The 11,533-nt window shown below is 31.6% G+C and overlaps 1 protein-coding gene across 1 annotated transcript in view; it reads left to right on the top strand.

Moving 5' to 3' along the window:
- The first annotated feature begins 495 nt into the window (after positions 1-495).
- LOC142323314 (lipopolysaccharide-induced tumor necrosis factor-alpha factor homolog) overlaps positions 496-11,533 on the top strand; it is a 69,297-nt gene continuing 58,259 nt past the window's right edge. The window contains exon 1 of the mRNA XM_075362832.1: positions 496-532. Coding sequence (XP_075218947.1) covers positions 511-532 — 22 coding nt within the window. The 5' untranslated portion in view covers positions 496-510. The remainder of the gene's footprint in view (positions 533-11,533) is intronic.

Here is an 11,533-nt window from a genome sequence, read left to right as displayed (position 1 = left end):
ACTAAGCCTAGTTAAACAAACGTTATTTTTATGGGAAATTACACAACTATCCGCTATCATTGCTTTGAAAAACTGAAAACGTTACAGCATTAATTTAGAAGTTACAAAACTAAGAGAAAATTTATTTTATGCTGGTGGCAGCACTGTCGGCCAAGTGCGTCATTTGTTCATCTGCTGTTTCTGTGTCAAGATAATTATTATCATAGGGAATTTCTGTGCCAAATTTTTAGTTTATCTTTGTCTTGTTTTGTAGTCAATTATTCTGAAATCTTTTGTCTTCGTTTTAAGAAACAAGGTAAGTAAAATTGCTAGTTTTGCTTTCTTTAGCTAAATGATGTGTGTGAAATTATTTTTTCGTTCGTGTGTACTCAATATTTTCTGGCTTTCAAGTTTTATTTTTGACTACCAGTTGATCACTCCGCTTAGTGACGTATGTTTTTTACATTTCCTATTATTCTAAAACTTGACAAAATTTAGAATAGCTGTACTAAGTTAGTTTTAAAATGTGAAATGGCAACTTATCCCTTCTCAGGTAATAGAGTAAATTAATTTTACATAGCAAGCATTTTGTGAAAGTTAAAGTAATGTTAGTTGCAGTTGTGTAATAAACTGCCACCATATCTTAACTGATATTAGCAGCTGCTAACTTAAAATTAAGGAATTGTTCTTTTATCTGTAATAGGTAACAGATAGCAGCAGTTAAGTAGATGTGGCCATGTCCATTTCTTTCCTAAATTCCTAAGTTAATGTTTTCATTAATAAAAAAATTTATTTTACATAAATATGGTCTATAGAACTACTGTGTACGTTTTAATTTCATCACAGATTTAAAAAAATTTACATAAGATTTATTGGGGTTGGCATAGAAATGGTATATATAAAATAACTAAATGTGGTTTAGCGTTGATTTACTCATCGTGTTAATTTTACTTTCTTACTTGTCTGTTAATTAATCCAGGATCTAAATCTAGAGTGCTGTTGATGTATTTTTGTCATGTCACGTACAATTTATTTTCCAGTACTTTGTTTATTCTTCTTTGTTGTTTTTTTAATCACTAATTTCACATTAATTAATTATCAGTTCAGGTATATTTGTATAATTTTAATGTTACATGTTCATTGCAGATCCTTGTAGCGTGCAAGCTACTTGTAATATATTATTAGTACTACTACATTTTGCTTGTATCTTAGATACTACACTATCTTACCCTATTTCCAGCATTCTTCCAGCTGCTGTTTTGCAATATATAGAATACATATAACTACTCACAGCAAACCTGCCTTCAAAATAATGCCACATATATTTTTATGATTTCATCTTAATATATCAAGATAGTGTGAACAGTTATTAATCAACAAATTAATCTGTACAGTCGAATGTAGATACTGTAAACTAATAAATTCTAATGATGACCACCATTGCAAAAACACAACCAACAAAATAAACTAAAACAAACAATGACAGACATTCTCTTATTGAGCACCATAAAACATCCCACCTCATGTAAACTAGACCTGTCTACTTTTAGATGTATGGTGCAGTCAACCCAGTTACGCAGTCTAAAGAGCATATAGAAGAACTTGATGCTATAAAATACCTAACAGACATAAATGGATATAATGCACACTCCTATTCAAATCATAAACAAAGAGAAATGAAAGAACAACATTGTTAATGTTTATAAGCAAAAATAACATTTATAAGCTACAAATTTCCATTTTCTTATTGCCACATACAAGCTTCTTTGTCAGTTTCTGTGGTGAATTAATTCTTCGGTTCGAAAGAAAAAAAGTTATATTTGGCATTAACATACCTTAAAAAGTGTAATTGAAATAATGGATTAAAAGTTGTGCTCCGAAGAAGTTATTGATTAACAAAAATGTAAAGTTATAAGACATTTTTGGTAAAATGTTGAGTAAAATGTATTGCAGTAAATGGAAGAATGGAATGGAATGGTAAATGGAAAAGTTTTTCAACCATAATTTATAATAATGAATTTTTCATACACTTCTTAAAAATAATTTTTTAGGTTATTGGATTTCTCTAGATCGGTAACAAAATTTCATTTTCTGTAATTTTTCTTATTTATTTTTAAGGTATTAAGCAAATGCATGTTCTCCCAATTTATGTAATTGGGGAAGATTAAAAATAAATTCTCTGTAGTGTAAGTTTTTGCTGTTTGTAATTCAACATTTATTACAAGAAAACAAGTGTTTTTCATGTTGTGAAATTAGTGTGCATGTTTATATCTTGTGTTTTTGATAGTTTTGAGTAAATATGGCCGTGGAGTACTATGTTTGAAAAACAGTTTTTTGATGCTAATATTTAATTTCAAAATGTTTACATTATCTTATATAGCTAATTATCTGTTGTACTGGTCTTCTATTATAGGTTTTCTTTTAACACAGCTCTCTATTGATTCATTAAACATAGATATTTACTGTGTTATCAGCAACTTAGTTCTTCCTTTAGAAAGTTCTCCTATAAGGTCCTCTCACCTTATCTTTACATACTTTATCAATCTATCTGATATTTATCAGCCTACATTTTAAAAATCTCATATCTTTCTTTTCTGCTATGCCTGTCTGTTACGTATAGTCTTTATAACATTACATTTTGTAGAAATGTATATTTTTTATTTGTTTTTAGATTTAAATTTGATTCTAATAAATTAGTACATGGAAGCTTTCCTTGCTTGTTTAGTCATATTTTTATTATTTCTTACTTCATGCAAAGTTTTGTTAATTTTATTTAAGTGGCAAATTGTATGACTTGTGATATATGTTCTTTCATAAAATTTAATTTTGCTTGTAGTCCTTTTGCCAGGTTCCATCATCATTATTTTGTTGCTGCTTATTAAAAAATTTATAAGTGGTGAGAACCGATGCTGTTCAGTAAACATATAAATTGATATTTTGTTTCCAGATTATTCAGAAGTCATTCAAAAGAATGACATCTAAAAAATCTTCAGGCTTTATTTTTTCTGCTAGGATTGTTTAGATGTATCCACAATGTATGATTGAACATGAACAAGCATCTTGTTCATTAAACATAAAAATCTTTAGTTTTTATGAATCTTTTTGCTCAAATTGTTGAATTTTAAGTTTAAATAAAACACTTCACTTTAATTCAAATAAATTTTTCATTCCAAGAGTCATACACATTAAAAAGTGAAAATGAAATTATTTTATTATTAGGTTGTTATATATTTTTTGAGCGGCCATTTTATTCAGGCACCAGCCAAGTTTACATCTTTTTTTTGGTTTGCAGAAGCTTTTGAAATTTTCTTGTTTTAAAAATATCAGGTTCAAACAAAAACCACATTATTGAACATAAAGCACTATATTTAATGCTGAGAGTGTATTTTGCCTACATTGAAGGAACTGTTACAGTAAAAACTAATTTAAAATCTAAGTTATAAAAACACAGAATCCCAATCTTGAAGCTAAATAATTTTGGGGAAAACTTACTGATCCAGTTTTTTTTTTTGGTAGAGGTATTATTGTACTAGACTAACTCCTGAAAATTTATGAGACGTTGGAGAATTATCCTTAGTTTTTTGAAACCTTTGAGTATTGTAATTTGTGTAAAGTATATTCAAACTTAAATAACTCTTGAGTTTCTATTATTTTTACTATTGTATCTTTATTGGATGTATTTTCAATCCACAAGATTTTCAAATGTTCCCAATAACTTATATTTTCAAGCTCCTGCTTTCTTTTGTTTAGTAAAAATTCTAGTTCTTTTTGTTGAAATTTGATCACAGTTTTCCAGTCTTAAACATTATGCACCAATTATTCAGTCCTGCTTTTCCTCTACACCATAATAATTTTGAAAAGATATCATCCCCCCTCCCCTATTGCTGTATTCTTGTAAAATATTTTAGAGCCTTTTTTAAGTAGTTCTAAGAAAAGAATTGCGTTGTACCCTCTTTCTACAGAATTTAAAAAACTTTGCTCTATAATGAAGTGTAATTAGTAAAGAACCGAGTTTTTACTTGTAATTGATTGTGGAATGGTTAACCAGAGCTACAAATAGTTTTACTGCATTAGCAGTAATGTAAACAAGTTTCTAGGTGTTATATGTAGTTTACTGATGCTTGTTAAAGAGCGACTTCTTCTACATGTGTCTTCTTTTTTGCGTCTATTTATCTTTACCTGTTTTAATTTTCGTTTGATTAATGAGGTGTACAATGGAAAAGAATAAAAAGGTTTATTAAAAACCAATGTTAGAATAAGCATAATGAGAAGTGATATTGCTGTATGGTATTTGGGTCAGTATCAGTATTAACAATTTTAGAGATGAAATTTTGACCTAAAAATGAGTAAAACATTAAAGAAGTAAAGAACCACTTTGTGTAAAAGTATGCTTCAGCTACACAAAGCTGCTGAAACGAAATAGAAGTAGTGAGTGACATGAGGAGTGGCGGGGAGACCATGTTTTGGTGACTGAAAATTTTCCTCCATTGGAGCTCTTCAACTTCTGTCTAAGAAAGATAGCACCTACCATTTTGAAATGAAACATTTTTTTTTGAAAAACCATGAACATACATTCTTTTGCCTAAGATTACTTAAAAATGTCATAAAGATCAGAAAATGTGTTTCCCTTAATGGTGTTAAAAAAACTGATCAAATGTCAAAACTTCAAGTTAAAATAGGATATCGCTTTTCTTAGTAAAAGGTCTTCTCTGATATTATTGCCAACTTTTTTCAAACACAGCATCTCATCAGATAATTTTCCCTGTTAATATTCCGTCTGATAATTTCCTCCAACCAATCTTTCTGTGCTTTTTTGGAATTTTTCTTTAATCTTGTTTTGAATTGTCTTTGTAAGAAATGGAAAATTTTCCTTTACCATTAATTTTTTCATTGTTTGACTTTGCTTATCCTATCTGTAGTATCTACAATTTTTGTGTTTTTTTTTTTTTATTAACTTCTACCTTTCTACTTATTGTTTTCTCTCCACTTTCCAATCTTAATTTAACTTTTTTAGGATGTCCATTAACTTTCTACTGTAGAATCAGTGATTTAATTATGAAGTTTCTTCTGCATATTTTGCCACTTATTTAAAAATAGTCAATGGAAAATGTTTGACTATAAGTATACTTTTATAAAGGAAAAGTTCTTTTGAGATGTAGCACCTCATCATATACCTCCCCATCCTGGCATCTGAAAAAAAACCATTGTATATACATTCTCAATTATTAATTAGTTAAGGTAATGTTAATGTTACTTAATTAAGGTATGTTAAATTTCACATAACTACATTTATTAATGTATGTTATTAAAATACAGTCAATTTAATAGGAAACATTTCTCAGATCATTGGTGTTAAATATGTTATCAAGTGCAATCGAGATAACAGTTCTTACTAAACTGGCTGTAATTTTTAAATTTTAGACATTGCAGTTATTCATTTAGTGTAACCAGTTAACTTATTCAGGATCCTTTTTATTATAATAATCCAAGTTATTTTAATAACTGAATATAAGGGTGAATACATGTGCCCATGAAACCATGGGGACTGTAGTCGCATTATTTATTTTAAATAAGAATATATTCCTTCTTTTTCATCACACCATTTTGCGGTTCGTCAATGATGAGTGTTTTTTATGCAAGTGTACTGCTTATAATATTGGGCTAATTACTTATAATAGTGTTCAGACATTTTCTGAAATTGACAAGTTATATATCTGTGCTACTTTCCTTTTATTTTTAACAGTTATTCAGTGTGGCACTTATGGATCTGACTGAGTTATTGCTGGAAAGTTGGAATCCCTCTATTTTTATTTTATTCTGTTTACTACATAAATAATGTTTATAGATTTTATAATATAAATTAATAAATTTTTAGTGGCTTACACTCGCATCTTTTCTTAACAGAATTCAGTTTTCTGTTAATGTTTAATCCACTTTTTTTTTTTCTTACGTTAGTGGTCCAGAATTAGATTTTTTTTCCAGATCTTTAGTGGTGTTGATATATCTGTGCCTCAGAGGCTACACCATGCGTCATTTTCATGATTTTACAGAACTATTTGAAATTTTAAAATGTAGTATTTAGTGAATTCTTTCAGCTTTTCATTTCAAAAAAGTTTTATCAATAATTGCTCATTCCAATACATTATAAGGTATGTGTATTAAATCAAATGAAAATTCTCATTTTCCAGTTGGAATGTTGCATATGGTATACCTCTTGATGTACACATTTTTTGCTACAGTATGTGCTGGTGAAATATATTATTGCCAAAGAAAACACACACAAGAAAAGAAAGTTGAACTTTATCATAAATTAAAAAAAGAAAAGTTTTTAAAATTTAAAAGAAAGGAAATTTTTCCCCTTGCTTACAGGAGCTGGATATGCATTAAAGCATCATACAGCTTCGGAAAGTGCCTTTGCCTCCCTTGTCCATGAGGGTGGACATCTAGGCCCAGCTACACTATTCCCAGCCACCCCACCTCCACAACCAGGTCTTGGTCTTTGTGCCTACCTCTTAACAGGGTAACCCCGAGGGAACCCCTGCAGGTCTCGGTCTTAATAGCTCAGGGGCTCAATAGTCCCCGACCTTCATCGCCGCCGCCCACCCGTGTAACACATTCCCACGGATGGACGATGACTCCAGTCGAGGCTGTCTCTCACCCCCTCGTTTCCCCCTTTTTTCTTTTAGTATCCCCGACACAAACGTTGCTATCATGTGAAAATCTTCACATGTGCCAGCATGGTCTCTGCTATGGACTCTACGTCAATCGCCCCTATGTTTGCGACACACCCTCGCCGCTGCACCTCCCACTTTGGGCACTGGAATACCTTGTGCTCGGGTGTGTCAGGATCCCCACAATAAGGGCAGTTGGGATCCTCCGCCTGCACAGGTAGGTCCTAAAGACCCCATACCTGTCAAGAATTGTGTGTGCCAGAAGTTGGTCTCACCAAACCTTCTCCTGACCCACACCTTGATCTGGGGTATCAGCCAATGTGTTCACCTGCCCTTGGTAGACACATCCCATCTGTGTTGCCAATCACGGATTAAAACAGCCTGTGCTTCCTCTCTTGATTCGTTGTTATATCTTAGAGCACGTTGTTTGGCTACTTGCTGCAGAGGCGGAATTCCCACTACAACCATTACCACCTTGTTGATACAGAGGCGTACGCTGAGATGGTCTTGAGAGCAATACGCATGTGCACCCCCTCGAGTATTCGTTTATTGCACTCCACTTCTAAAGCTCTGTCCTACACAGGAACCCCCATACAATAATAACAAGTTCACTACATGGATATATTCTTCTTTTGGATGCCCGGGGTCCTCCAATGTTGCAAAGGTGATTGCATTCCCATAACTGGATGCCTTTGTTGTTTTCTACTTTCTTGATTAATCCTAGATTTCCTCATTATTTCCTGAGTTTTTTCTTGATTATTTACATCTTGAATGTTTTCAGCTCTATTTTTACCCTTACTAATAACATTGGCTTCATTGTCTGATTCTGAAGAATAATCAGTATCATTAGTTGGTATATAATCTTCAATTGATGTGTCATCTGGCTCCGAGCCAGATTTAGACCAAGACTTTTTATTTTACACCATTTATTTTACACCAAGACTTAAAAATAAGTCTTTGTGTAAAATACTTATTTTATCTCATATTTAAGTTTGAAAATTATTTGCTGAATTGAAGGAAGAGCCTGCTGTTCCAGTTGAATGTGAATCAATTATATGGTCATTTTTATCAGGCTCATGAATGTGCTTCTCAGAAATATCATGTTCTGCAAATAAAACAGAACCCTGACAGTAACCAGAGCAACAGTGCAATACTGAAGCATAATAATTATTACTACTTAATTATCTACTGTGCCTAAAAATAAACAGAAAAGGTATTCATAAAATAAACATCCCAAAATATTTATGACTATAATTAATTAATAGATTTATTAAACTTAAAATATTTTAAAGTAAGAGTTTATGTACTTTTCATTAAAAAGAAAATGTGTAAATGTAATTTAATAGGCATACAAGAAAGTCATATGTTGTCCACATCAGAATTTTTATTGTCAATGAACTAATTTCATAATCACTACATTCATAAGTACCCCAAGAAGATAAGCACTTTTGATGCAAATGTACCTGCTTTATGATATATTCTTTAAAAAAAAAAATACTGTTGTAATTATTAATAATTAAAGTTTATTAATTGAACTGGTTATGTTGTTGCGTCGGTACAAAATTATCACAAAACAGTGTGCTGAAGGAAACACTGTTTCCTATCTTTGTTTGTGTTCCAAGTGTGTTATCAGTCAAATATTATCCTTACATACTGTACCTAAGGTCGAAGCTACATAACATATATGCCACATGATGACCTTGCAACCAGTCAAAGCCTTGGCGACCAATTTATCTGTTTTAGATTACTAAGTCTGTTTTAGACTAAGTCTTCTGATTGATACAAGTTACAAATAGCTGCATGAATGACCATGAAGCGCAGCATCGCTGGAGCTTTGGCACTTCAACTTAATATTATTTTATTCCTTAAAAGAGAACATTAGTTTTGAAGACCTTTTCTATTATAATTTATCACAATTAAAACTTTACTGCTTTATTTACTTTTGTTGGAAACCATTCGACTTTCTTTCTGTTCCTCTCTACATTGTTTCTTAACCTTTCAATATAAATCAGCTTTCAGTATTTGTGACCCAATTTTCAATGATAATTTTCATCATGCCCCATCTCATATAACAATAATGTATTTTGACACTAAAGCTACAATTCAACCTTAATTATAGACCATAAAAATTACCAAGAATAAGTAAATTTATTGATGTTTGGCAACACCAATGTGCCGCATTGAAAAAACCAGAATTGATGCCTCTCTGTTGCTCTCTGTCTTACATCCACCATATCAAACACTCTTGCGGCTTTGCAAGAAGTTCTGATTTGTCCCAGACATTCTGGAATGTCTGTGTGACCATCTGCGCAAGTGTATATAAATGCTGCACCTCGTTCAGTTCCAGCCAGTCTTGGTCAAGTTGATCCTTTAATCGTGAATGTGTATGTTGGAGTTTGTATGTTAATTGAAATTCACAGTATTTAATATTCATGGCAGTTAGATTTATACAGAATCATGGATAAACTTTTAAGTGGGCGTAAGGGAGCATAAGATGATAGTGAAGCATCAAGTGCACAGACGAGCGTGGTTCCAAAAATAAAATCAAGAATACTTAAATTTTGGGTTTACCAGTGCTCAAGTAAATGAAGAAGAAAAGTCCCCTGTGTATTATTTGTTAAACATTTTGGCAACAGATAGCATGAAACCAAATAAACTTAAACATTTGGAAACACTTAGTGATTATATTAACAAACCCCTACAATACTTTGAATGAAAATTAAAATCATATGAAAAGCAAACATCATTTTTAAAAAAACTGTCTGTGAATGAAAAAGCATTATTTGCATGTTACAGAATTTCAAATAAAATAGCCTGATGTAAAAAGCCTCACACCATTGGTGAAGAGCTTATTTTGCCAGCTGGAATTGAGATTGTAGAAACTATGTTTCGAGATAATTTTGCCAAACAATTGCAGTCCATACCTCTATCAGATGATACTGTTGCGTTGAATTGGTGGTGTAGCTGAAGATGTACAGTATCAGCCTTTTCGGAAAATTGCATGACATTGTTTTCAATTCAGCTTGATGAGGCAACAGTTAGCAATAAAGATGTTCATTTCATTGCATATGTTCGATTTTGTGATTGTATGTCAGCAGTAGAAGAACTACTTTTCTGCAAACCATTAGAACTCAAAGCAACAGCACTCGCATTATTTGCTACCTTTAATGATTTTATAAACGAGGCAAACATAGAGTGGAAAAATTGCGTTGTAATATGCACTGATGGTGCTCATTCAATGTCTGGAAGATTCCAAAGTATACAAGCACTTGTAAAACAAAAATCGTTACAGTTTGTCTGGACACATTGCATGATCAATAGAGAAGCTCTGACTTCCAAAGAAATGAGCCCTGGTCTGAATATTGTGCTAATGATGGTTGCAACTGTGGTAAATTATATAAAAATGGGACCTCTAAAATTAAGAATCTTTTCTGTACTTTGTAAAGACATGGAGCAGTACATTCAGCATTATTATTTTATTGTAAGGCAAGATGATTATCACGTGGGAAATTTTTGCAATGTGTTTATAAATTAGGAATTGAGATTGCCATTTTTCTAGAAGTGGAAAACTGACCAAAAGCTGAGAAGTTTTGAGATGTTTTATTTGCGATTGAATTGAGCTACTTGGTCGACATATTCAAGAAATTAAATACCTTGAATCTTCAACCCCAAAGAACCAAATACACTTACGTTAGGTACAAGTGATAAAGTTAATGCTTTTTGTAGAAAATTGGAATTGTAGACCAGAAATTTAAAACAAAAACTTAGAAATAGTTTGCAAATGTGGATGAATGTGTTAAAACTCACAAGACTGAAGAACTACACGTGAAAGTTGTTTTTGTAACCATTGAAAATCATGTAGCCATGCTAGCAAAGAATTTTAAAAAGTTTTTCTTGCTGACTGCAACTTGGTAGCAAGTTTCAAGTGGGTTAGGCATCCATTTCAATATACTCCCAAAGGGCTGTCAACTGCCGAAGAAGAAATCTTCATAGACTTCACAGCAAGTGGCAAAATAAAAAGACAGTTTAGTAATAAATCACTCTGAATTTTGGGCAGGGTAAATGATGAGCTTTCTGCACTGAAAACAAGAAAATTTCATATACTATTACCATTTTCAACTTCCTACTTTTCCAAAGGTTTTTGGTGGTAACTGCTTTGAAGGCTAAATATATAGAAAAAGAACTAAGATTGTCTATTTCTAATATCAAACATTCCTTTGAAAAACTTTGCTCTGCAAGACAGATTCAATGGAGTCATTAATAATTATTAAACTTGCTTTTCATTTAGTAATGATAAGTTAATTACATTGTGCAGTACTGATACAGTTCTATTAGTAAGTGTATTATATCAGTGCAAATATGTATTTTATTATTTATTATGTCAGAATATATTTTGTTTTGCTTTCCTTTCAGTAAATCATTAAATTTTTTAACGGTTTTTCTTTTTGATATGCTCGTGCTCCCCATTTAGTGTTTTCACGTCTCCTGTGGGAGGGGGGCTCACCACAGGTTGAGAAACACTGTTCTATACAATTCATAATTTTGTAGTTGTTGTTATAAAATATACTTTACTCGTTATAAAACAATAACATTAACTTACACAGAATAAAAAGAATAAAATATGTTTTAGAAAAATAATCACACAAAAATATTTGCTACACTTTAATCTGGATTTAACATACTCTTTATTAGACTTTAATGGATTTATATATTTTGAAGGTCCTTGAGTCTGAAAATAAACTTTTAAAAGTGATGTGCTTGGGAACTAAGAACAATGAACTGTTGGCAACTAACAAGAACAAAATGGTGAAGAATTGTGTAAACTCATTTTAGATTTGTACTTGTATAAATATGCATATATGACATTGATTACACATCCTGAA

Source organism: Lycorma delicatula, chromosome 1 (genome assembly GCF_047948215.1).
Source record: "Lycorma delicatula isolate Av1 chromosome 1, ASM4794821v1, whole genome shotgun sequence".
Classification (NCBI taxonomy): Eukaryota; Metazoa; Arthropoda; class Insecta; order Hemiptera; family Fulgoridae; genus Lycorma; species Lycorma delicatula.
This window is presented reverse-complemented; position numbering and strand designations above follow the sequence as displayed.